This window comes from Genypterus blacodes, unplaced genomic scaffold (genome assembly GCF_046128005.1).
Source record: "Genypterus blacodes isolate CSIRO-AG114 ecotype Tasmania unplaced genomic scaffold, CSIRO-AGI_Gbla_v1 ptg000221l_1, whole genome shotgun sequence".
NCBI lineage: Eukaryota > Metazoa > Chordata > Actinopteri > Ophidiiformes > Ophidiidae > Genypterus > Genypterus blacodes.
In genome coordinates, this window is record NW_027467020.1 from 95,001 (window position 1) to 122,268 (window position 27,268).

A 27,268-nucleotide genomic window follows, 5' to 3' on the forward strand; every position below is an offset into this window, starting at 1 on the left:
GATCTCCCACAGTAAAACACCATAAGACCAAACGTCACTCTGGACTGTGTAAACACACTGGAAGATGCTTTCTGGAGCCATCCACTTCACCGGGAGACGAGCCTGAACCAAAAATCTATGTTAGAAAGCACATTCAAATAAAATCATAGAACGTTTGGTAACTACGGTTACCATACATACGTTGCCCTGGACGATGTAGCTGTCGTCGTTGCGGATGTCCCTCGCCAGGCCAAAGTCACAGATTTTGGCTACGTGGCGGTCAGTCAGCAAAATGTTCCTCGCTGCTACATCTCTGTGGATACACTAGCAGAGAGACAGACGGGACAGACGGGACAGACGGGACAGATGGAACAGACCGAACGGACAGACAGGTGAGAGAATTTGTAGAAAGACTTCAGGCAAACAGGAATTACACAATTTGTTCCTTCTGGTGTGTGTGTGTGTGTCTGTTTGTACATTTTTGGTCGACAGGAAGTCGAGTCCCTGAGCCACCTGATAAGAGAACATCATGAGGTCACCCACAGACAAGCTGTCTGTCTGCACACCTGAGAGAGCGAGACAACAGTGAGACAGACCGTCAGATAGCCAGCCAGGCAAACCGACAAACAGGCAGACAGGCACACAGACATAGTTACTTAGGTGTTTCTGTCCTGGAAGTGTCATTGGTTGCATCTCCTGATAATCAGAGCAGCAGGAGATCCCACTGTCACTGTAACACAGAGAAGAAGATCCGATGGTCATCTGAAGAAAAGGATACCCACCCATAGGGATGTTGTGATGGAGTTCTTGCCAGGTGCAGTTACTAAGGGTAGTTGCTTTGATGTTTAGGTTGTTGCTAGGACAACTGTTCTGATCTTCTGGTGTGGCAGGTGGTTGCTCTGATGTCTGGGTTGGTTTCTTATCGATTATGATCATTTTTCCACACATTCATGATTATGTTCTGTAAATTATGACTTCATCTCCCTTGAGCAGGTTGTCACAGTCATGCTGGTGACAGGGAACATTGCTGCCCCATGTTTGACTTCAGGTCTCAATAGAAGACACAACTCTGCTTGTACAACCTCACGCAAACAGAGGATCCTTGACTACCGGGATGTAACTGTTACTGAACTAGGAAGACATAAATGTTAAGCTTCTGAGTCTAAACCTTTTGAGTTTGAATAATATAAAAACGATGATGATGGTTATGAAGACAAACCTCCTCATTCTGCCGTGTGGAGCCGCCATGTTCTTATAGAACACCTGTCCTTCAGCCTTGTCCGCATTCCAAATAGCTGCTAGGAAGTCCTGTGTATGTGCTCGCAGGAAGTTCAACAGGTCGCCATGGCTACAGTACTCTGTGATCATCAGCATGGGGCCTGTGTGGGAAAGGTCAAAGGTTAAAATTCTGATCACACCTGTGAATATTAACACATTTTCATTTTATCAATACATTAAAGCAGTGGTTCCAGTGGGGGGGGGGGAGCACTCTTGATGCTCATTCTCCTGCAGCGAGACGAAGAAGTATCGCCTGATTCATTTTCCTGAGGCTGTACTTATTCATATGGCTCCTCTTCCGGTCCCACTATGTCTCTATATGCCAGTGCTCCCCCCCCCCCCCCCCCCCCCCCCGGTGGAGTAGCTCTGCGCCCCCCACTTTGGGAACCACTGCATTAAAACAATGATGAAATAAAAATGTACCCACACAGGAAATGAAAACACATTTTGTGTATTCATGCTAATGAGCGTACCTCCTCGTGTGCAGGCACCCAGCAGGTTAACAATGTTGTCATGGTAACCAAGATGGCTGAGGATCTTCAGCTCCGACATTAGAGCTTCACGTTCCTCTGAGTGAGCACTTGCTGTTCACAAACACACACACACACACAATGATGATGATGATGAAGATGATGATGACCGGTGACCATGATTCACTCGTCACTCACGTTTGAGCATCTTGACGGCGACTCGAGTGATGTTGTTTTCAGTTGACAGTCCGTACGCCGTCGCTTCAACTACCTTCCCAAATGCCCCCGACCCCAAAACAGCACCTACCACAGAGACAGGGTCAAAGGTCAACTAACCGCATGATGGGGACGCAGATGATGAAGAGGTTCAATCATACCCAGGCGGAGTTTGTCTCTGGGAAATTCCCATTTGTGGTTGTAGGGCAGCTGGGTGGGGTCCACAAACGTGTAGCTATTGCCATCAGTGCTGTCGATGATCTTCCAACGAATCTCGTATTTGGGTTTCTGCCAGACAAAGAAACCTGAACTTTAAAGATCTGATTTATCTAAAACTTACCTTCCCTTTCTCCCTTTCCTCCAGAAAGCATATATATATATATATAAGCATATACAGTATATAAAATTGAGGTTGAAAAGTGCTTCACACCGTGTAGCTGTGGGATATAATGCAGTAAGCTGAGTACTGCTGAGGCCTGGGCCTAACTTACCTGTTTCCACTTGTACAGGGCGACCAATAGGAGAAGGAGGAGAGCGGCGGCAGAAGCCAACGCTCCAATCAGAGCTGATGTGAAAAATCTGCGAGGTTCATCTGCAACATACAGTCCAAACAATCCAAGCAACGTATGGGCCCAAACGTTCTGCACTCAGTTGTATACTCATACTCACACAAGATAAAAACATCACGAGAAACACCAAAGCTGTTGTAGGTTACACACTCCACAGTGACATCATCCCCGGTCCATGGCTGCGGGGCGAGATGTTTCCACACTGTCTCCTCTTCGTCCCCTTTCCTCTCCTCCTCATCTGGACCAGGTGTCACCTCAGGAGGAGAAACCTGGTAGATGGTGTTATCTGCACACCTGCAGAAGCACATATTGGTAGTGGAGAAAAAGGTTTGGTGCCTTGCTCAAAGGCTCATTGTCCAGGTTTCATCAGCAGGTTCATTTTGCCTTGTGTAATGGATATTGTGGCTTGTAGATGAGATGATACGTACGTGTCCGTGACCCCGGGGCAGATGTACCAGAGCATTGTGGGCAACGGGTATCCAGAACCACTGCAAGTCAGAGTGTCCTTCTTCAGGTAGAGAACAGCACGTGGAGAACCTTACCAAATCAAATATACACTGACCATGTTACATTACATTACATTACATTACGGTCATTTAGCAGACGCTTTTATCCAAAGCGACTTACAATAAGTGTGTTCAACAAAGGTAGATAAAAGAACTTTCAGGTCACAAGAAATCGTAAGCGCATTTCCTTCCTAAACCAACAGCTAAGAGCATAACTAGAGCTAGAGTAGAAGTGCAATAAGTTAGGTACTATGATGAATGAGAAAAAACAAAAAACAAAAGGACAGATTAGAAATGAAAGATTAGAAAACAAGAGCATCAGAAGAGCTAGGACAGAGTAGGTGATGTCCTAAGAGGGAGGATCCGGGTAGTGTTTCTTGAAGAGATGGGTCTTCAGCCTGCGGCGAAAGATGGGTAGCGACTCCGCTGTCCTGACATCAGTCGGGAGAGCATTCCACCACTGAGGTGCCAGAACAGAGAAAAGCCGTGACCGCATCGATCGCAAGCAGGGGCCGCTGAGCGCCGGGGCAGCCAGTCGCCTGGAGGCAGCAGAGCGAAGTGGTCGGCCGGGGGTGTAGGGCTTGACCATAGCCTGGAGGTATGAAGGAGCTGTTCCTTTCACTGCCCTGTAGGCTAGCACCAGAGTTTTAAACTGGATGCGAGCAGCTACGGGGAGCCAGTGTAGAGAACGGAGAAGGCAAGTTGTGTGGGAGAACTTGGGAAGGTTGAACACCAGACGAGCAGCAGCTTTCTGGACGAGCTCCAGAGGTCTGATGGCGGAAGCCGGGGCGCCAGCAAGGAGGGAGTTGCAGTAGTCCAGGCGGGAGATGACAAGAGCCTGGATCAGCACCTGCGCTGCCTTGTCGGTGAGGAAGGGACGGATCCTCCGGATGTTGTAGAGGAGGAATCTGCAGGAACGCGTCACCGAAGCGATGTTTGCCGCGAACGACAGTTGGTCGTCCAGGGTCACACCCAGATTCCTCGCGGTCCGAGTAGACGTCACCACGGAGTCATCTATGGTGATGGCCAGGTCTCGGTGCGGGCAGCCCTTCCCTGGGAGAAACACCATCTCAGTCTTGTCCAGGTTGAGCTTCAGGTGGTGCTTCGACATCCACCCCGAGATGTCTGCCAGGCAAGCAGCGATGCGCGTCTCCACTTGGGCGTCAGTTACATAAATATAGTTACAACATAATACAATCTTACAAAAATATTACATGTTTCATTTAAAAAAAACAGGAATGGGGTGGTTCTTACTGAAAACTCTGAGGTTGATTTCCTGCGAGCCGCTGAAATAAGAGGAAGAGTAGTGGAGCATGTAGCTACCTCTGTCCTCCTGGCGGACGCGATGCAGCAAGAGGCTCGCCTCAGACCTACACAACCAACAATACCACCTTAACAGATACCAAACAATCCCACCTTAACAGATACCGACAATCATGCTTCCTGACCTGGAGCCAATACCAGGGTAGCTCCTCTGGTATGCAGTAGAGCTGCTGTTGGTGGGTTTGGCCATTGTCCAGTGCAGGGAGCTGATTGGCGGATAGGCTTCCATCACAAATGTTAGGGTCACATCTCGGCCTTCGGAAACCTCCACCCTGCTACTGCCACTAACATTCGCCATGCCTTCCGTTCTGCCAATGCTAACATTAGCAATGAGCTTCCCATTTGCTTCATGGGTGTTAACTTTACCATTACTGTGCTCTGTGGGCTGCAGGTGGATGCTGAGGTAAGGTCCATCTGGTGAGGAAGAGGAAGTGCCTTCATCAAACGAATGAGCCAACATGAACTCTGTGCACAGGGACATTATTTTGAAAAGTCACCTGTGCTGAATTTCCCCTTGGGGATCAAATAAAGTAAGATAAGATAAGATAAGATAAGATGAAATTTTATTATCCCGGGGGAAATTACTGTGCAACAGTCACATTACAGCATGAAAAAACAAGACCCAGAAATCAGAAATCACCCAACTAGTGCAATAATGAATAGTGCAAGAATGCAAGTATTTCTTCTTCTTCTTACCAATAACAGAGAGTGTTGTTGTTGCCATGGAGACTCCATCTTCATTGACGGCGGTACAGGTGTAGGTTCCACTGTGTGCACGAGTGACCGTGGAGACGCTCAGTGTGCTGTTCTTGTACAGTCGGCCGTTACTATAGAGTTGACTGATGAAGACATCCAGTGTCTGGGAAACAAATGACATCATTAAGACACCCTGGCCCACTGAACAGCTTTCAGACAAACGGCCATCAGACTAATGGGTTTGTGGTCTAATGGGACGTTTGAGTCGTTGAAAGTACAGAACAAAAACAGGCTGTAACACTTTACTTCCACAATGTGAAAATCATGGAAGTAGAAGAAGGAGTCACCTGTATGAGTGGGTGTGTCCATGTGATGTTGTAGAAGTGGGAGGGGTTAGAGGTGAGACAGGTGACCTCAAACTTTTCTCCCGCTAGACGAGTGAAGTCTTTCTGAGTGACAGATAGAGAGGGAGGAGGCCGCAAACCTGCCGGAGAAACAAACAGCTTGGTGAGACAGACAGGTGGTGACAGACAGACGGGCAGACGGATAGGAGAAGCAGAGAGATGGACAGACAGGCAGACAGGTCTCACTTGGGAACACCAGCAGGAGGACAGACTGTGATTGGAGCTCTTTTCCATCCCTCCAGCCTGAGCAGATGTACCGTCCTCTGAAAGACACCTGAAGTTTCCGGATCAGGACCCCCCTCAGAGGGTCAAAGGTCACATTCATGCCCCTGGGCAGACTGCGGCTCTTTCCACGTGCATCCACAACCAATCGCAAGGAGCAGTTAGTGACAGACGGGTCGGTCAGCAGGCACCTAAACAGGAAGTCCTGCCCTTCTACGAGGGGCGGGATGGTGCGGGGTGTAACGAAGACGCTGGACAGTTTAGACGGGTCTGAGAGCAAAACATTCAAGCAAAGAAAGCAGGAGTGAGCAACACATTAATTCATTACATCATTACAGGGAGAGAGAAAGAGAGGGTGGGGGAGAAGGGAAGGAGGGAGAGATACAGAGAGAGAGACAGAGAGAGAGACAGAGAGAGAGACAGAGAGACAGAGAGAGAGACAGAGAGAGAGACAGAGAGAGAGAGAGAGACAGAGAGAGAGACAGAGACAGAGAGAGAGACAGAGAGACAGAGAGACAGAGACATAATAATCTCACCTTTGATGTACAGATGTATCCAGCTGTACACGTACTCCAGACTGTGGTTGGTGGACCCACAGCGGTACGTCCCCGTGTGTCGGGGCTGCGACCAAACGACCGCCAGTGGGTTCGGCAGTTTGTCTACGTAACGCAGCTGAAATGCTGTGGTGGACCAGTGGACCGAACCGTTCCCATGGCAACTGAGGGTGAAGGGGGAGCCAGCAGTCAGAACCACCTGGGATTGGTTGGGCTGGAGGGCGGAGTTTAGAAGCATCAACAGAGGAGAAGAATCTGAGAGAAGAACAACAATCAAATCATAAAATCAGTTTAGTGGCAAAGCTATAATTTATAGACTGAAAGTTGCTGTAAAGGTTCAACAACCCAAGTGTGTGTGTGTGTGTGTGTGTGTGTGTGTGCAGCCTCTGTAGACTGCATGTATTTGATTTGAACCTGATTTGAAGAAAACATTGTGACACAAGATGCCACATGATAGTGAACCCAACACAAAGGCTTCAGGAAGTCACAGCTCTAACACATCCTGTATGCATTAGAGCTGTGACTTACGCTCTGAAGCTCCGCCCTAAAGCTCCGCCCTGTGACAACATGGCCTGTTCATCACATGTTCAAGAGTTTATGAACCAGCTGGAACGACTCTCAGCTGATGTGACCTCATGTGCGGACAAACCAAAGATTGAGAAACAAAATGTGTTGATTTTATGTATTTATTGATCATTACTGACAAATCACATAAATCTCAGAAAGATGTTACAGACATTTGAGTAAAACCTTCCCTGATTGGTTGGAAGGCTTCCTCGTGCACTGTTATTGATTAACTGGGTGATTTCTTGGTGAAGTCCTGCAGTTGAGCGGCGATGCGAGACACCTGGAGGAGCAAAGCCTGATGGTTCTCCACCAGGAGACTCTGGTGACGAGCCAGATTGTAAAGCTCCAGGTTCAGCTGGGCTCCCTGAGGACACCAACATCATGTGATCAATGTTATGCCACATCCAGTTGTGTTGTTCTGTTGTGTTGCTGCATTGAGTTGTGGTGTCACATTGTTGTGTTGTTATATTATGTTGAATTGTTGTGTTGTTGAGTATTGTAGCCTACACAAAGCTAAGCCAACGTAAACATACCTGAGTTCCCAGGATGCCGAGCCGTTTATTGGCCTCCACGTTAACCCCGGCGACTTCCGCCTGGACAGTGCTGAGCGTTGAAAGCAGCTGCAGCACCTCTCTCCTCCACAGCGCCTCCTGCTGCTGATCCTGCACCAGTGCAAAGAGCTCAGGGGCGGGGCAAAGACAGGGGGGCGGGACTTCCTCCTCAGTGTTCCCAGAAGAGCCGACATGTGAATGATCGGGGGACGGGGTGGGGCCTGTCGTCATGGCACCTGCAGTGAACACAGATTTCATTTTACTGTGGGATTCTCAGCACTTTACACTCTTCAATCACCATAGAGACAAAAAATACATTAAAATCAAGTCTTGTGTGTGTATACGTGTGTGTGCATGTGTGAATGTGTGTTAAAGAGTGTGTATGTGTGTGTGCATGTGTGTGTGTGTGAATTTGTGCGTGTGTGTGAATGGGTGCGTGTGTATATGTGTGTGTCTATGTGTATGAATGTGTGTGTGTGTGTGTGCGTAAGTGTGTATGAGAGAAAGTGTGTGTGTGTGTGTGTGTGTGTTTGAATGTGTGTGAAAGTGTGTGAATGGGTGCTTGTTTGCGTAAGTGTGTGTGTGTGTGAGAAAGTGTGTATGTGTGTGTGCATAAGTGTGTGTGCATGAGAAAGAGTGTGTATGTAATTATGTGTGTGTGTGTGTGTGTGTGTGTGTGTGTGTGTGTGTGTGTGTGTGGACGTGTGTGAAAGTGTATGTGTGTGTGTGCACAGCCACAGTTTCCCAACACACGATCAAAATGAAAATTTCTGCTGAACATGAACATAAAGTTTGATTTTATCTCACAAACTTTTGAAATTGACTGCATTCAAACAGATTTAAACTATGACACAAAAGTTCTCATTGATATGCAGAAACACAAAGGTGTGTGTGTGTGTGTGTGTGTGTGTGTGTGTTCACACAGCAGTCTGTGGTTTAGTTGTTGTTGTTGTTGTTGTTGTTCTCACCTTGTGCTGAGCAGCAGCTCAGGATGATCGACAGCAGCAGAGCACGAAACATTCTCTCTTCTTCGTCTTTATTCGCTGCTTTTCTTCTTCTTCGTCTTAAACCGACTGTGACACTTACAGATTTCCAGCTCAATCCAAACTTCCTCTTTTAAAACATCCTCAGAACCTGTCTCTCTCTCTCTTTCCCCCTCTCTCTCTGTCTCTCTCCCTCTCTCTTCCCCCCCTTTCTCTCTCCCTTTCCCTCTCTCTCTCTTCCCCTCTCTCTCTCTCCCTTTCCCTCTCTTCCCCTCTCTCTCTCTCTCTGTCTCTGTCTCTCCCCCCCCCCCCAACCCACCAGGTGGGTCCCCATTCTGCCAGCCAGGGGAGGCTCCTCCCCCCACCGCCTTCTGCTGCACTTCTGCAGAGGTGCTAAGGATCCAAGATGGTCATTACACCAAAGAGACACAAGTCATTTAAGCTCATCAAATAGCCTGAATCTTCATGGTGGAACTACAGGTGAGAATCTCCCCATCAAAGGGCTGGAATGAGCCACGCCCACGTATGATATCATCCTGTTTCCCGTCTCAGTCCAACTTTTCAGCTTCTGAGCCAACGTATTTTTGGTTTGAACGCGGTGCTCAGTGTGTAAACGAAGTGAAACGGGAAACTTGTGTTTTCAAGCTGCTAATGCCTTGGAAAATCTGTTTTCTTCACGATTCCCTGATTTCACAATAAAAATGTTTGAGTTTGCACGAAACGAGAACCGAGACAACTCTGGCGTGTGTCACTTCCTCATATTTTTCATGGATTCAGCCTTTTTTTACTTTCTTCATATTGAGCAAGAACAGGAACAACAATAAGTCATAAGGTATGAAAACTGACGCACACTTTAAACCAAAATACATTTAACGACGTTGAAATTAAAATAAAGATGAGTGAGATGTATTTTGTTAATGTGCATTTAATCCTTGATTTTTTTTTTGTTTTGCTTGATTCCTCAGTTCAGTCACTAGCAAAAACACGTTTCCTCTTGGTAATATGATCAAACGGTGATTATCTCCACCTCTTGGCCCTATCGGCAACATCTGGATGGAAAAAACCTCTTCCAAGTAAATGAGGAAACAATGGAAACCTTAGACCGAGAGAGACGAGCTGAGCAAGCGTAGGTGTGAATTTAGACTCAGCATCACTCAGCATCTACCCTTTATCTGAGCATTACAGCTAAAGTCAGATACATTTCAACACGAAAAGATGCTCAAACATTAACACATGCTTTCATTACAAAGACCACTGAAATAAATAAAAAGATTTAAACTGATAATAAGAAAAGCGATGACATCACCACTCTGACTGGTTACTTTTGTCTTTTAATATGAAGTCCTTTTACTTAATTATAAAGCCTTCAATCATCTTGTTCTATTTAGATAAATTCAGTCTTCCACTGGTGAGACATTTGTTTCTGTGCCAACAAACTCTAAAGACACTATTTTTAAAAGAAGTTAAAGACCTTTTTAATCTGGCTTTTACTTTGGAGCAATTTCCCAGTTTAGGTTCTCTCTATCTATCTACCCATATATATATACAGCCAATATAAATCTCCCTGTATTTATATACAATACAGTATAACCCTAACCATAATCGTAATCGTAAAAGACTGTTCTCACCCCAGCTCTCAGCTGTTTCACTTGTTGCCCTCCGGCAAGCGATACAGATGTATCAAAGCCAGGACCAACAGGTTAAAAAACAGCTTCTTCCCGAGAGCCATCACCACCCTGAACTCTCAGAAGGTGCAATGACCTATCCTGTGAAATAGTTTTTTGTTTGTTTGCATCACATTACGTTTATTGTTTACATTCTAGAAATCGTGCACTCCTACACTCTCTCTCGTTTTTTTTCTATTGTTGTGGTATCCCATGTGTGTATATATATATATCTATATATGTATATATGTATATATCTTGTATATATAACTGTATATAAGAACGTTGCACTTCAGTTCACTTTTTAAACTTTAATTATTCAAGTATTCTATCTGTGTGCACTGAAGAGAAGCGCTCCAATCTCGTTGTACGCTGTACAATGACAATAAAGGGCATTCTTCTTCTTCTATAACTGTATATCTATACTATATATCCATCAAATCAAGCCTATGAGTCCTAGGATGGTTTACTCTCTCACACAAAACCCAGCAGTTAAAAGGTTTCAATGTAACGAAACCAGGAAACACATTGCAGACCCCCCCTCCACACTTCCTGCTCTTACTTTTACTTCCTCAGGCTCTGTGTGTGAGTGTGTATGTGTGTGTGTGTGTGTAATAACACGTGTGTGTATGTGTGTAATCATGTGTGAGTGTGTATGTGCGTGCGCGTGTGCCGTGCATGTGTGTGTATGCATGTGTGTGTGTGCGTGCGCGTGTGTGTGTATGTGTGTGTGTGCGCATGTTGCAGCTCATGTGATTATTTGTGATTATCGGTAATAAAACTTATCCGCCTGCTCAGTTTGATGCTAGTTTGCAGACGTGTGATTGGATGGTTGGTTTATCAGCAGATCGTCTTCATTCACATATCACAGCTTAATTACACTAGAAGAAATCTGCTGTTGTCATAGCAACAAGCTGCTGAGCCTTGGGGCTGTTTTTGTTTGGTGTTTTCAATTTAATTTGAGATAAATCGATTTGTTCTTTGTGGATTCAAATCCATCCAATATCTTTGTATAGTCTTGTTTACTACACTGAGCCAGCACATTGTCTGCAATTATTCGAGCTTTTACCCCCACACTGATTTTACAAAAAATGCAGCGTTTCCCAACACAAGATCAAAATGAAAATTACTCCTGAACATGAACATAAAAGTTTGAATTTATCTCACAAGCTGTTGAAATTGACTGCATTCAAACAGATTTAAACTATGACACAAAAGTTCTCATTGATGTGCCAAAACACAAAGGTGTGTGTGTGTGTATGTGTGTGTTCACACAGCTGTCTGTGGTTTACATTGTTGTTGTTGTTCTTCTTCTTCTTACCTTGTGCTGAAAAGCAGATCAGGATGATTGACAGCAGCAGAGCACGAAACATTCTCTCTTCTTGGTCTTTTTCTTCTTCTTCGTCCTAAACCGACTGTGAGACTTGAGGATTTCCAGCTCAATCAAAACTTCCTCTTTTTAAACAACTTCAGAACCTGTCTCTCTCTCTGCCTGATTCATTACATCGACACCCCTCGTTACAGGAGTGGAATAAGCCACGCCCACATTTATTGCCATCATGGTTCCCATTTCAGAGTGTTCAACTTTTCAGGTTCCGAACCTCACAGCAGATAGAGGGTAGAGACCCATGACAACATACAGAGGGCTCAGGGTCAAAGGTCAGAGTTACTATAGAGAAGATCCATGACAACCTGAAATGGAATTTGGAAAATTTCCGAAATTCGAAAAATAATTTCTAGAATTATTTGCAGAATTTTATAGAGATTTTTACACTTCAAGAGTTTGATTCATTTTATTCAAAAAAAAGATTTTGAATTATAGAATATAAAGAAGGTTTTTACTTCCTAATTTTGTTCAAGATAAATTCTGAATTTTCCACCTTGGATGTTTTTATCTTTATCACAGATAATAAAACATTTTTTTAGCTTTTGATTCAAAAATCAAAATAAGAAACACTTTGGGGGATTTTTTCACAATGAAAAACAAAATGTACTAAATTTATTGACATTTTCCCAAAATTATACACCTTCAGGTTTTAATCTGATCACTCTGATTTCAGAGTGAAATACTACAAGTTATTAAAGTCTGATTAATATTAATGAGGGAAAACTTAAAATAAACAATAAAGAGAGAAATTATTCAACACAACAAAACTGAAGCATGCTGGGATATATAGCTGCTCAACATCTGCTTTGTGACCCAAGTGAGGGTCACCAATCAATCACACCAAGCATGGAGCCATATTGATGAAAATTAGTGCCATCTATAGGTCAAGTCCTCTCGTTCATGTTAGTGTGAAGCATGTCCCTCCTCTCCATGTCCTCTTGTCTTCATGTCCTCCTCTTGGCCACATGTTTCTTCCTGTAGCGTCTCCTTGTCCATTTCTGCTTCTTTATGCTCTCTCGACCACATCCAGAGATTCCCTTTGTTTCTCTGTTGCGCTTCCTCCTCTTAAAGCTCCAGCTCTTCTTCAGTCTATGTTTCCACCTATGCTCTTAAATATGCATGAGCTCATTAATATCCTAACGGTAATGAGATTCAAAACACGCTGACTTCAGGAACGAGCTGAATTTAGCATGTAGCAACACATTTACTGTCAACTTTTATGAATATGAAAATATTTGAACTACAATGAAACATCCAAAAGAGAAAACGATGGAGCATTTACTACAATATTGTGTTTTACGCTAAACTAGAAGACTTTCAGAACTATTGTTGAAACTTAAAAGAGGATAAAAGAGTGGATGTAAACCTGACCGGCACGGCCAACCTTGCTGCCTTGCTCAGAGGACTTTCAACATTAGGGTAGCGTGCTTCGTCACAGGCAGCTCTCCTCCTCCTCCACCTCAGCAGATTTAGGCTCCACCCCTTCTTCCTGCCCAGGCTCTGATGATGTCATTTCCTGTACTCCTGGTGCATTGTGGGAGTCCATAGGTGGAGCAAAGCTGCAGAGGAAGATTGATTTGTTCCATCAAAAAAGTTGTATTCATTTATTTGACTGTTTACAGTTAAATTTGTTACCTCACTGCATCCTGATTGGTTGTGTCCTGATTGGCTGCGTCCAGCGCAGAGAGTCTGTTGGTTTCTATGGTGATGGGGACGACGTAAGTGCTGTGGGAGGGGCCTGCCTCCTGTGTCTCCACTTCTGATTGGTCAACACTTATCTGAGGGGAGTGGCTTCCTTCAAAATAATTCAGTGGGGTTGACAGCAGTTTGAATGATTGACACACGCGTCAAACATTGCTCCAAACTCCACAGAACAGTTGCAGTACAAAATATAGTAATATAAAATATATATATGTAATATAGTTTTTATGATATTACGGTAGTTCTTCATAGTCACATTAAAATGACTGCACAACAGCTCCCCCTAGTGCAGGTCTGTGACGCTGTTGAAATGAAACAGCCGCACACACACCATGCCGTGTGGGTTTGCGTACCGTGTGTGTCCGTCAGCTCGTCGCCCTCTGCAGCTTTGGGTCGAAGCTCAGTCGCTTTTTCACCAGACGTGAAGTTCTGAGTCAGCTGGAAATATCGCTACAAACACACAGACGACATAAACACACACACAATTTAAACACACAAACACCTGCAAACAAACGTAACATAATCTTTCATCATCTAAAATCTTAATTGAACCAAAAAATTTAAACCAAAAACTCACAATCAACCAATAAACATAAAGTCGTTTAATGATCAATAATGATCAGTTTGTGTTTGTACCTGTTTGAACGCGTCACTGAGCATGTCGCCAACACTGACGACCAATGAGGCAAATGTGGGTCTGTTCTGAGGTTTGTCCTCCCAGCAACGCTGCATCAGCTCATAGCTACAAACACAGAGGGATTGTGGGTAATTCTAATTTATGTAAACTAGCAACATACTGTGATTGGCATATCGTCTCAACAAACTGATTGATATACAGTACATACTGTGTATACACTTTATGTACCAAATATACACTACGTGTACTGTGTCTATGTGCTGTAGGTCTATGTGCTGTATGTGTGTGTGTGTGTGTGTGTGTGTGTGTGTGTGTGTGTGTGCACTTGCTGTGCAGCTGATAAGTTCAAACGTTAAAGGAGCTCCAGCTGTTCCACACAGCTGAGATCAGACAGCAGCTCCTCCTTTACACTTTGGTCCAATTTGCAAAATTTGCAGCTTTAAGTTACAAGTACTGTGTTTACAATACATTGTAAAAACAGATGGCGGCGCTCATCTGTCACATGTCACATACATGTGGAGGGGGGCGTGGTCAGGACGACTCATACGGTGACCTCGCTTCAACGCCGAACAAAAGTCCTGAGTCATCGGGACGTCTGGGTATGGACTCATACCTGGAACACAACACACACATCAGAGCAGAAACCATGTGTGTGTGTGTGTGTGTGTGTGTGTGTGTGTGTGTGTGTGTGTGTGTGTGTGTGTGAGAGAGAGCTATGCACGGGTGTTTTTCTGGTTTTGTTACCAAGAGAGAAAATCTCCCACAGCAGGACGCCGTACGCCCACACGTCACTCTGACAGCTGTACACTCTGTGGTAGAGACTCTCAGGAGACATCCACCTGACCGGGACGAAGGCCTGCAAACAAACAAACCAACTCATCAACAAACAAACGCACACACAAACGCACCAAAGTGAACAAGGAAGGTGAGTCCTGACGTTGCTCCGGGCGACATAGTCCTCATCCCGTCGCAAGTCTCGGGCCAGACTGAAGTCGCCGACCTTCACCAGCTTCCCCTCGCACACCAGGACATTACGAGCCGCCAAGTCTCTGTGGACACACTGGGAGGACGCAGACGAGTCACACACACTACAAACCACATGACGTCAGTCACTGTTCTCATCAGTGAGTGAGTGCGTGTTGGACATACGTTTCTGGAGGACAGGAAGTCCATAGCTTGAGCCACCTGGAAAGAAAAGCTGAAGAGGTCGTGTAGGCTGAGGAGAGGAGAGTCACAGAGAAGGACTGTGGGCTCCCCCTGCTGGTCTGGAGGAGGACAACAGAGTTACAATTAAATCATTTCATGTAGAGGACACGTTTGAAACGGTAAAGATGAATGAAAGAGTCACCGCTCTGTGTTGACTCGTACACGCCTGCTTCAATGTCGCCGCAGCTCAGCTCCTTCATGGCAACATAATCTGTGTTCATGTCCATGTAGCCTCCATCACTGTCACTGCAGGAAGACAGTCACGTCAGTGTGTGTGTGTGTGTGTGTGTGTGTGTGTGTGTGTGTGTGTGTGTGTGTGTGTGTGTGTGTGTACCTTTTAGCTTGTTTGTCAGACTGGAAGAAGGTATGTTTATTACGCTGCAGATAGTTTACAAGGTCACCATAGTGACAGAATTCTGTTATCAGATAGACAGGACCTGAGAGAGAGAGAGAGAGAGAGAGAGAGAGAGACAGACAGACAGACAGACAGACAGACAGACAGACAGACAGAGAGACAGAGGGAGAGAGACAGAGACAGAGACAGAGAGAGAGAGAGAGAGAGAGAATTATGAATGAATGTTGTGTGTTATAAACATGTTGTATGTTATAAACATGTTATATGTAGACTTACGGTTCCGTGTACAAGCTCCCAGCAGATTGACAACATTCAGGTGAGGACCGAGATGAAGCAACACTTTCAACTCTGACATCAAAGAACCACAGTGCGCTGAAAACACACACACACACACACACACACACACACACACACACACACACACACACAAGTACACACGCACACACACGCATGCACGCACACACGTACACACGCACGCACACACACACACACAAGCACACACTTTGGAACACAAATACCCATTTCTTAACAGAAATACACACTTTGTAAATGCCAATAGGATTGCATCGTGTTGTGCTTATATCATCAGGGTTAGGGACAGACAGAGACAGACAGGTAGAGACAGACAGAGAGAGACAGACAGGTAGAGACAGACAGAGAGAGAGAGACAGGGAGAGACAGGCAGAGACAGACAGAGAGAGAGAGAGACAGACAGAGAGAGAGAGACAGACAGAGACAGACAGGTAGATGGTGCTTACATTTCAGCATCTTCACAGTCACTTTGGTTGAAGGCCTGTGAGGCAGATGGGATATTGTTGCCTCGACAACGCGACCAAACGACCCCGAACCCAGCACCTGACCTGCAGGGGGAGCGACAGACAGACAGACAGGCTGACTGTGAAGGGAGACAGGAGAAGCAGACACAGCTGAGGCAGCGATTGAGTATCAATTGTTAAGGCGATGGTGTGATCGGTTATTGATTACCCAGCACAACGTGATCTCGTGGGATTTCACAGGCAGAGTTATACGGCAGGTGGGCAGAGTCAACATATGAGTACTGCTGTCCGTCAGGACTCACAGAGTCCATCACCTTCCAACCAGCTTCATACTGAGGTTTCTACCATGACAACAAGACAACACAACAACACTTCAGACAACACAACAACACTTCAGACAACACAACACTTCAGACAACACAACAACACTTCAGACAACACAACACTTCAGACAACACAACAACACTTCAGACAACACAACAACACTTCAGACAACACAACAACACTTCAGACAACACAACAACACTTCAGACAACACAACAACACTTCAGACAACACAACACTTCAGACAACACAACAACACTTCAGACAACACAACAACACTTCAGACAACACAACAACACTTCAGACAACACAACAACACTTCAGACAACACAACACTTCAGACAACACAACAACACTTCAGACAACACAACAACACTTCAGACAACACAACAACACTTCAGACAACACAACAACACTTCAGACAACACAACAACACTTCAGACAACACAACAACACTTCAGATAACACAACACTTCAGACAACACAACAACACTTCAGACAACACAACAACACTTCAGACAACACAACAACACTTCAGACAACACAACAACACTTCAGACAACACAACAACACTTCAGACAACACAACACTTCTGATTACACTACAGACAGATGATCGTACCACTGAACTGGAGCTCAAACTACAAACCTTTCTCCAGAGGAAGATGAGGACGATGAGGAAGATGACAGCAACGATGACCAGAACCAAGACTGCTGCCAGCACAGCAACCTGAGACAAGAGAGCTGGAGAGAGAGACAGGTGGACAGACAGACACATTAAGAGTGCAGGTGTCAGTCGACTGTAGAGTATTTCAGAATGACTGCAGTAGTACTACACACAACTACACACAGCTACACACAACTACACACAGCTACACACAGCTTCACACAACTACACACAGCTACACACAGCTACACACAACTACACACAGCTACACACAACTACACACAGCTACACACAACTACACACAGCTACACACAGCTACACACAACTACACACAGCTACACACAACTACACACAGCTACACACAGCTAGACACAACTACACACAGCTACACACAACTACACACAGCTACACACAACTACACACAGCTACACACAGCTACACACAACTACACACAGCTACACACAACTACACACAGCTACACACAACTACACACAGCTACACACATCTTTGCAGCAGTCTCAGGTCCCAGGCTCTCCGTCCTGCTGCGTTTCGAGATTCACAGCGAACAGCCGTGAGTGAAGAGAGCGAATTGAGAGTCAGCAGGCTGCGGACCTGCAGGTCACACACGCACACACACACACACACACACTCATCAGTCACACACACCAGAGATCTGTGTGTGTGTGTGTGTGTGTGTGTGTGTGAACATTGACCTGACTGACAGCTTTGTCCTGGATGTAAGTGATGTTCTCCTGCAGGGCCACGCCCTCTGAGGCGGCTGATTGGCTCTGCCAACTGTCTGTCAAATTCCTGCACCTTCAGTAGAAAAAACAAATGAATGTATAAAAAATGTGCTGTTTACTCAAGGATCCACACACACACACAATGTTCTTGTGTGTCTGTGTGTGTGCATGTACCTGTGTGAGCTGTGACAAGTGTACCAGGTGATTTTTGGGGGCGGAGCTCCTTCGCTGACACAAAGCACAGCCTGGCTACTGAACTCTGATAGGGACGTGATCCTAGGGGGCGCTACACACACACACACACACATGTATACATAGAAACACACACACACACACACACACACACACACAGGCAGGCGGTGTGTGGTCTAGTCGGTTCATGCGTTAGAACAAACTCATGGACACACAGCTGATTTCCATCACTAACTCCATTTGTACAAAGTAGCTCCGATGTAAGTGGAGCACATGTACACAGTCAAACGGACAAAGGGGCATCTGACCTTTGACCTCCAGATTGAAGATGACCTCTCTGACCTCGTCATCATTGGAAGCGGTCAGTGTGTAACTTCCTGTCTGCTGCATCTGAACTCCAGCCAGCATCAGCTTGCTCACATACCTGCACATCAGTCAATCAATAAGTCTTCCAATCAATCAATCAATCAATCATCCAATGAAGTAACCTGAAGTGCTAAATAAGGGAAACTGCTACCTGATTTAGTTGTTCATGATGCTGCATTCAGGGACACTGTTGTTAGTGTTAGTTGTTAGTTATTGGTTAGTTGTTATCTGGTTTTCCATTAAATCAGATCTACCTGGTGTTCACCAGGTGAGTGGTGGTGACAGACATGGTTTCCATGGCGATTGTCTGGTTGTCCTTAGTCCATAGGACAGTGGGGGTGGGGTGGGCGTCGACCTCCACACTAAGCTCAACCATCTCATGGAGGAGAGACGAGACATTTGTCTCAGATGACGGATAAAGACGGACATAACCTCGCTCTGAGAGCGAGACAGACAGAAAGACAGACAGAGACAGAGAGAGAGAGAGACAGATGTTACATGTCTTCCTGTCGGGGTGCGTGCGTGCGTGCGTGCGTGCGTGCGTGCGTGCGTGTGCACGCGTGCGTGTGTGTCTCACCCAGCACTGTCACCGTCACGTTCTTCTGCACTTGGTGTCTCTGGACTGTGTCCTGCACTGAACACACATACACACCTACAGGAGACAGACATCACCTGAACGCATCAGCAACTGTGGGTCGATTTTACTGGAACAAATAAAATGACTTCCAAGGTTTTATCATTTACCAGAGTCTGCCAGTGTTGCCATGGAGATATTGACAAAAGAGCGAATTTGATCGGGTAAAAATTCCATCAGCGGTTCAAATTCCTTCAATAATGGAGACAAACACACGTGTTGACATGAAACACTGGAGCAGGGCAGAGTAACGTGTCCTGATGGGGGCACTAGGGGGAATTCAGTTTAAAAAGGAAACAGACAGGCAGACAGACATGGTACCTGTCTGCGGGGGAAAGTCCAGGAGAAGTAAACCATCTCACTGTCTTTGACTGTGCAGTTTACTGTCAACATGTCTCCCTGACGCAGCACAGACCCAGACACCAGCAACTCCACCAGCATCGCCTTAGCAACTGAGAGAGACAGAGAGAGACAGAGACCGGGAGAGACAGAGACAGAGACAGAGAGAGACAGAGAGAGAGAGACAGAAAGAGAGAGACAGAGGCAGGCAGGCAGAGAGACAGAGACAGAGACAGAGACAGAGAGACAGAGAGACACAGAGACAGAGAGACAGAGAGAGAGAGAGGGAGAGAGAGAGAGAGAGAGACAGAGACAGAGAGAGAGAGAGAGACAGAGACAGAGAGACAGAGACAGAGAGAGAGAGAGAGAGAGACAGAGAGAGAGAGAGAGAGAGAGAGAGAGACAGAGAGAGAGAGGGGCAGGCAGGCAGGCAGAGAGACAGAGACAGAGACAGAGAGAGAGAGACAGAGAGAGAGACAGAGAGAGAGAGAGGCAGAGACAGAGAGAGAGAGAGAGAGACAGAGAGAGAGAGAGAGAGAGACAGAGAGAGAGACAGAGACAGAGAGAGAGAGAGAGAGAGAGAGAGACAGAGACAGAGAGAGAGAGAGAGAGACAGAGAGAGAGAGAGAGAGAGACAGAGAGAGAGAGGGGCAGGCAGGCAGGCAGAGAGACAGAGACAGAGACAGAGAGAGAGAGACAGAGAGAGAGACAGAGAGAGAGAGACAGAGAGAGAGAGAGAGAGAGAGGCAGAGACAGAGAGAGAGGGAGAGGCAGAGACAGAGAGAGAGAGAGACAGACACAGACAGAGAGAGAAAGAGACAGACAGACAGAGAGAGAGACAAAGAATATAATATAATTCTTGGCATGAATTAAATCCAACACAATCCAATGAGTTTCAATCGACTGATCTTACTTCATAAGTAAGATCAATAATAAACATAATTATCCATTATAAATCATTTATGCTAATCTAATGTTGTAATCTAACATTTTAGTCTGATTTTAACCCACCCACGATGCTGAAGACATAGTACACGCGTGACTCTCTCTCTTCAGCTCCGTGGGAGGCCACACACACGTATGACGTGTCGTTGAGACGACCTGTGAAGCCACGCCCCGGTTCAAAGGTCACCATGGTAACCGGTGTCCTGTCAGGTCGTTCGTACAAGGTGACGTTGAGATGAGGGTCCGACACGATGCAGGGAATCGTCCCCTCCTCCCCCACCTTCATCACGGGACCGGCGCCCGTCGGGACAAACCACTCGTCTGGACCTGCAGGGGGCAGCACTTTGATTATAAAACCTTAGATAAGATAAAATAATCCATCCATCCATCATCTATCACTGCTTATCCACAGGTTGAGGGCGGGGTCACAATAACAACCCTTACATTCACACCTGCGGACAATGTGGAGTCACGGAATCAACCTGCACGTGTTTGGACTGTGGGAGGAGCCGGAGTACAGAGAGAACCTGGAAGGTTCTGCTCCATCAACCACAACCTTCATGCTGTGAGGCACAAGTGCCACCCAGGATAAGATCATATTATTCAGTAATGTATTATTATTATTATCATTATTATCATTATTATAGTATTATTTAAAAAAAATAATAATATATGATTTATCCCGAGGGAAGTTGCAGTACCGTGAAAAAATGAAAAGATTCATCTTAAAAACGTGTAGAAATACAAGCAAGACACTAAGCGCAGATACGATTAGAGGGTACAAGTACGCACAATAAGGGTACAAGTACGCACAATAAGGGTACAAGTACGCACAATAAGGGTACAAGTATGCACAATAAGGGGACAAGTACGCACAATAAGGGTACAAGTACGCACAATAAGGGTACAAGTACGCACAATAAGGGTACAAGTATGCACAATAAGGGGACAAGTACGCACAATAAGGGGACAAGTACGCACAATAAGGGGACAAGTACGCACAATAAGGGTACAAGTATGCACAATAAGGGGACAAGTACGCACAATAAGGGGACAAGTACGCACAATAAGGGGACAAGTACGCACAATAAGGGGACAAGTACGCACAATAAGAGTATAAGGGTATAAAGTGCAGAATGTGCTACGCGCTGCTGTTGTGTAATGAGGATAATACTTTATACAACTTATACAGCAGATACACATGTGATATGTTTAAATTACAAATTATGGAAGCCTCTCGTCATGGCAACCTTGTGCTTTTCTTCATTACTTTACATGTAAAGCCGTTATCATCCTCCTCCTCATCATCATTCTACATAATAACATAGTAACACACACTTCAAGTCTCACTAATATTCACCTCTTCCTTGTACAAAGATGTCGATGTCTCTGCTTCGGTCAGATGACTCTTCCTCACACACATATTTCCCAGAATGCCTCCAGGTGGCGTTGTATATTTGCAAGATGCTGCTGGAGCCCCGATTGTCTAAAACCAAACCGTCCAATGAGGAATCCTGGGGCAGTCGCCATGAAACCCGACTTGAGCCTGAACACACCTGGACACACACACACACGCATGCACGCACGCACACACGCACGCACACACGCACGCACGCACGCACGCACGCACGCACGCACGCACGCACGCACGCACGCACGCACGCACGCACGCACGCACGCACGCACGCACGCACGCACATCTCACTGGATCAATGACAAGTGATGGTGGTGAAGGTCAGGAGGGGGTCAGCAGGCAGAGCATAGGAAGTATGACTGTGTGTTTGTGTGGACTGCATGTGGCAACGTGACAGTGAGAGAGAGCAGTACAGTACAGTACAGTACAGTACAGTACAGTACAGTACAGTACAATACACTACACTACACTACAGTACAATACACTACACTACAGTACAGTACAGTACACTACACTACACTACACTACAGTACAGTACAGTACACTACACTACACTACACTACAGTACAGTACACTACAGTACAGTACAGTACAGTACAGTACAGTACAGTACAATACACTACACTACACTACAGTACAATACACTACACTACAGTACAGTACACTACACTACAGTACAGTACAGTACACTACACTACAGTACACTACACTACACTACAGTACAGTACACTACAGTACAGTACAGTACAGTACAGTACAGTACAGTACAGTACAGTACAGTACAATACACTACAGTACAGTACAGTACAGTACAGTACAGTACACTACACTACACTATAGTACAGTACAATACACTACACTACACTACACTACAGAACACTACACTACAATACAATACACTACACTACACTGCAGTACACTACACTACACTACACTACACTACACTACAGTTCATTACACTACACTACAGTACAGTACACTACACTACACTACAGTACACTACACTACACTACACTACAGTACAGTACACTACACTACACTACACTACACTACAGTACATGTACTACATCAGCAGTACTAACTGTACTCAATGCACAAGCGGTACAAGTCGTAATTGTATTACCAGTTCCAAATGTAGCAGCATGACTAAAGGCCTGACTGGACTGCAAACAGACAGTAGAGGACAGATTTGTGTCAGTCACTGCTGCTTATACTACATCCTGCTGACTAGACTAATGTAATGTAATGTAATGTAGACTAGGCAGACGAGTTGACTGCACGGACGTTCAGGCTGGAAATCCACCGACGTCCCAACATGATGAAATGTATGTTGTGCAGACCCTGGTGGTCTAGTTTGGCTTTAAGTGTACCAAGATAATGTAGTATTTATTTACTGACCACTGAAAAGTTGGACTTTGAGTTTAGTAGAACCTCAGAGACTGAAGGGAGAAACTCCAGAGAGACCCCAGCCTCAGGACCGGAGAGGAGCACTGCAGAAAGACAGAACAGAGACAGACAGACAGGTAGACAGACAGGTAAATAGAAAGAAGGACAGAAAGAGAGACCAGCAGACAGACCAGCAGACAGACAGAACACATTTAGATACACACTCATACTGTCTGTCTGTCCTCACTCACCCAGCAGCAGAGACACACAGAGTCCAGTTTGTCCTCTGATGGACGCCGTCATGTTTCTGTCAGACAAACGTATAAATAATTATACATTTAATTTTCAAGTTTTCACGTCTCTCTCTCAGACACTGTTCACTATAAACACTTAAACCACGAAAGAACGAATACTACAGCACAAACTGTAGTAAAGGCTGATGGTTCAAACAGACCTGAACACATTCCTGTGTGTGTGTGTGTGTGTGTGTGTGTGTGTGCGCAGCTCCAATCGGAATGTGTCAGGGGGAATTCTGGCCAATCAGACATCAGTGTGGTGCTGGGAGAGGAAAGAATGTGAGCTGACCAATGAAGAAAAAGAAAATATATAAACAGGAAACTATTTCCTGTGGAAAGCTGGGAAAGAAAAAGGGAAGGGAAGAAAATGAAAAAAACTGAAATGCTGAAGTTATAAGCCTCTCAACTGTAAAGATTAAAAATGAGAAATACACATTATATGTGTTATATAATATAGAGTTCATATTATTATGAGCTCTGGTCTTTGATCTGCTATCAGGATGTGTGTGTGTGACCTAAAGGTTGCAGGTTTGAATCCCTCACTCTGACTCACCTGTTTCCTGTGCCTCACTCCAACATGTTGATGTTTCTTTTCTGTTTTGGTTGATTCAGAACAGATGAGTGACAGCTGTCAATCTGTGCACTTTAACCTTTTAAAAGACAAAACACAGCAAAAACACATCAGCAGTTATGTAAAGTAGATCAGATCATCACTCAGAACCACAGAGCAAAGTAATCAACCAATCCCAGAAACATCTCAGATCCCGCGAACACCTTCACAAACAAGAGCAACTGGTTAGACGTTAGCAACCAGGGAAGGATCCAAACCTCCTAACACGTCTCACAAAGACTCACACATGAAGGCAGGGAAAACCACTGCCACAGAGCAGCCACCTAGTAACCAGCCCAGCACCTTAGCAACCACATTAAAATCAACAGTTGTTGAGCTCAGCATGTAACTTCACACTTTAGTGCGACAGCGACACCTTGTGGCATCTTTGTGCAGAACCACCACAGTGTGTGATGACACACATCGACTCCATGTGTGTCATCCTTCTCCATCATCAGGCAGCAATGGTTCCGTGTCTGCTGGCGGAAGTAAACCAGCACCGTGTGAGCCTTCAGTTTGTGTTCAGTGATGAACGTGGAGCTGAAGGCTGGAGTTTGTAATAATGCATAATAATGGAGATGTAGTATTTGTCAGCAGGTAAACTTGTTCTATTTGACTAAATCAGTTTATTAAACAACATGTAACATATAAATACTGACATACACAAGCTGCAACTTATAAAATATAAACAAAACAAACTTTGCTCTTTCTTGTGCTATAAGAGAAACTCAAAGGATTATGGGAGAGCAGGGCTGGGAAGGTCCAGACCAGTTTAGCGTCTATGAAAACAGTGGTTTGAAACGCGGCTCATACCTCCATCCAGGCTGATCACACAATGATCCAACACGTAAACTCCATACAGGGATTCAAAAAAATGTTATCAATCAGCGATGATCAGCCTGAACAAAAGAAAGAGAGCCTGTTTGTTCAAACCTTCTCCTTCTTCTCTTCTTTCTGCGTCTTCACACTCCTCCTCCTTGTCTCTGCTCAGACTGTAGGAAAACAAGTGGAAACAAACTGGGAGGGGGAGGCAGAGAGAGGGAGAGGGGGAGGGAGAGAGAGAAACAGACAGAGCCAGAGAGAGAGAGAGGGGGGGGGGAGAGAGACAGAGAGAGACAGAGACAGAGGGAGAGGGGGGGAGAGACAGAGAGAGAGAGAGACAGAGCCAGAGAGACAGAGACAGAGAGAGGGGGGAGAAAGAGACAGAGAGAGAGAGAGAGAGAGAGAGAGAGAGAGAGACGGCGAGAGAGAGAGACAGATCGAGAGAAAGAGAGAGAGACGTCTGTTTTCAATCTGCATTCTGTCGTAGGCCCCACCCACCTGACAGGATGTGAATGGAGAGCAAGGAGCCAACACACACACACACACACACACACGCACACACACACACACACACACACACATTTTTCCGCTATTAAGTGATGAAAAAGACTTGAAGTACTGACCAGAGGAAAAAGAGACAGACTGTGGAGGGGGGGGGGGGGGGGTTGGAGGGACAGACAGACAGACAGACAGACAGACGTAGGTTGTTTTTGGATCAGATCCTGCTCCAGTCTTTGGCCTTAAGAACATTGATTGTCATTATCAACATGAACGTATTGACAGGTGGGTTAGATTGACGGCTGTGCTTCATATGGGGCGGATCAAGGGCAGAAAAGGGGACCCTGAAGACCCTGACCTCCTCTGACCACCTGCTGCAGACAGACAGACAGACAGACAGACAGACAGACAGACAGACAGACAGACAGACAGACAGACAGACAGACAGTTGATCACAATATTTAGAAAGCTACACAGCGTTGGTGACCTCCTTTAGATTACTTAACAAACAGGTTCTGTTTCATCTCATGAAACAGCACTAAGTGGTGGAGTTTGTTGTTCCTTCTGTGCTTCTACATGAATCCTGCCTTCTAACTCTTGAAGCCTGGGTGACAAAAAACCTTCTGCTCTTGAATGTTGATACAACTAAAATGTTCATCTCAGCTTCACAGAAGCAGAGATTGACACTTCAGAACATCTTCAAACATTTTGATAACTGTACTGTAACAATAAAGAACTTAAGACGTAATAGTCAAGGAAGACCTGACGTTCAGAGAACACATTAACAATATTACCAGGATTGGATCTTCCTCTCATTCGTTACTTCAAGGACTATTCTTCTCCAGCTTGAGTTCTTAAAAACCTGCAGCTTGTTCTTAACCGTCAAACCGACTCTCGGTTCTTGTTCATGGGTTTGGAGAGAAAAAAATAAATTTCTTTCCTAAGAAATTGCACATATAGAAGTGATGTCTGTTCCTAATTTGACTGTATGTGTTTGTATGTTAGATGACCACATGAGGGGGGAAGGACCCTTGTTCTAACAGGAGACACTCATGGTTGATATGGTCCATCAGTACAAAGACATCTGGCTGTGTTGAAGACAAAGTGAAAGGATTGAAGACGTACAATATCAGGATATGAGTAAATGTTCACTCACCTGATGCTTACAGTACATCTCCCTGCTATTAGCTTCTATGAGTGTTAACTGTAGTGTACAGTATGTAAACAGGTACATCAACTCTGAATGAACTGTATTGTGCTTTCATTTAGTTTTCTTTATTATGTTCAGATATTTAATGCTGCACTGCTTACAGTATTCAATATAGTCACGAAACTAAATTGGGATAATTATTATTTCTTAATTGCAAAATACAACATTTTCTTGTAACTACTTCCTGTGTCCTGGCTCTGAATAAAATAGAGTAGTATAGTCTTTGTAGAACAGAAGAAAAATATTCAGTAAAGAAGAATAACAATCCTCAACATAAACTAATGAAGCCTGTAAAAGAGTGAGCTCCATGTTCCTGTGTGCTGTTCATATGTTAACTGGCTGTTTGGAGCACAGATTCAATGTTTAGAGGCAGTTTTGTAGTCTGAAGATTTGATTTGGGGTTTAAAGAAAATTGGTGAAGGTTTCAAGAAATTTTCTCTTTGAAATTCATGAATCTGAACCATTTAAGCAGAAGATGAAGGTTTGATTTACAGTTGTTGGACTTCAGACTCATAAAGCTGCAGGTGGAGTCAGAGTGAGAGTTTCATGTCTAAATGTAGTTTACATGATGAGAATGTTGTGATTCAATGAGTTGTCAAATAAAAAGAAATGAGTTTCCGTTGCTCTTACTCTTTTATCTAAAGAGCTTTTATCTTTTATCTAAAAAAAAAAGTTTTATCATCATATAATCATTTTCTTGATGATTTGATGATCGAGAGTCCAAACTGCAGGTTTGAGGCTCCGCCCTCTAATGATCATTTATGGTCAATTATCAGCTG

General features: G+C 44.9%; 2 protein-coding genes across 4 annotated transcripts in view; both read right to left on the reverse strand.

Moving 5' to 3' along the window:
- Positions 1-11,493, reverse strand: part of csf1rb (colony stimulating factor 1 receptor, b) — a 12,901-nt gene extending 1,408 nt beyond the window's left edge. The window contains exons 1-18 of the mRNA XM_076170488.1: positions 11,304-11,493; positions 6,200-6,472; positions 5,628-5,933; positions 5,385-5,521; positions 5,038-5,200; positions 4,467-4,755; positions 4,273-4,388; positions 2,941-3,049; positions 2,613-2,806; positions 2,435-2,535; positions 2,105-2,231; positions 1,926-2,030; positions 1,731-1,841; positions 1,199-1,358; positions 636-709; positions 457-545; positions 181-303; positions 1-102 (exon numbers count right to left, since the gene is read on the reverse strand). The exon at positions 1-102 is cut by the window's left edge and continues 10 nt beyond it. Of these exons, the coding sequence (XP_076026603.1) occupies positions 1-102; positions 181-303; positions 457-545; positions 636-709; positions 1,199-1,358; positions 1,731-1,841; positions 1,926-2,030; positions 2,105-2,231; positions 2,435-2,535; positions 2,613-2,806; positions 2,941-3,049; positions 4,273-4,388; positions 4,467-4,755; positions 5,038-5,200; positions 5,385-5,521; positions 5,628-5,933; positions 6,200-6,472; positions 11,304-11,355 (2,631 nt within the window). The 5' untranslated portion in view covers positions 11,356-11,493. The remainder of the gene's footprint in view (positions 103-180; positions 304-456; positions 546-635; positions 710-1,198; positions 1,359-1,730; positions 1,842-1,925; positions 2,031-2,104; positions 2,232-2,434; positions 2,536-2,612; positions 2,807-2,940; positions 3,050-4,272; positions 4,389-4,466; positions 4,756-5,037; positions 5,201-5,384; positions 5,522-5,627; positions 5,934-6,199; positions 6,473-11,303) is intronic.
- Positions 11,494-11,847: 354 nt separating this feature from the next.
- Positions 11,848-25,106, reverse strand: LOC143016255 (platelet-derived growth factor receptor beta-like). Of its 3 annotated transcripts, XM_076170501.1 has the most exons (28): positions 24,773-25,105; positions 23,903-23,999; positions 23,305-23,360; positions 23,066-23,157; positions 21,614-21,809; positions 20,320-20,580; positions 19,291-19,421; positions 19,080-19,161; positions 18,913-18,987; positions 18,590-18,773; positions 18,278-18,393; positions 17,952-18,063; positions 17,748-17,850; positions 17,538-17,646; positions 17,017-17,111; positions 16,253-16,385; positions 16,027-16,128; positions 15,545-15,640; positions 15,248-15,350; positions 15,056-15,159; positions 14,857-14,972; positions 14,645-14,767; positions 14,452-14,563; positions 14,221-14,320; positions 13,707-13,812; positions 13,424-13,520; positions 13,005-13,164; positions 11,848-12,928 (listed from the first exon to the last, which is right to left on the reverse strand). In XM_076170501.1, exons 3-28 carry the CDS (start codon positions 23,354-23,356, stop codon positions 12,802-12,804), a joined length of 3,087 nt encoding a protein of 1,028 aa, XP_076026616.1. In that variant the 5' UTR covers positions 23,357-23,360; positions 23,903-23,999; positions 24,773-25,105; the 3' UTR covers positions 11,848-12,801. The 3 variants fall into 3 exon arrangements, with proteins under 3 accessions (XP_076026616.1, XP_076026615.1, XP_076026614.1); XM_076170500.1 differs by having other exon boundaries at positions 14,452-14,767; positions 24,893-25,106; XM_076170499.1 differs by having other exon boundaries at positions 14,452-14,767; positions 24,773-25,106.
- Between the last annotated feature and the right edge of the window lie 2,162 nt (positions 25,107-27,268).

Coding starts and splice junctions, on each gene's coding strand:
- LOC143016255 (XM_076170500.1), bottom strand. CDS start 23,356: ATGACGGCGTCCATCAGAGGACAAACTGGACTCTGTGTGTCTCTGCTG. Junction 16,386..17,016: donor TCATCTTCCTCTGGAGAAAG/GTTTGTAGTTTG, acceptor TTGTCATGGTAG/AAACCTCAGTATGAAGCTGG. Junction 15,351..15,544: donor GGGAGCTTGTACACGGAACC/GTAAGTCTACAT, acceptor TCTCTCTCTCAG/GTCCTGTCTATCTGATAACA.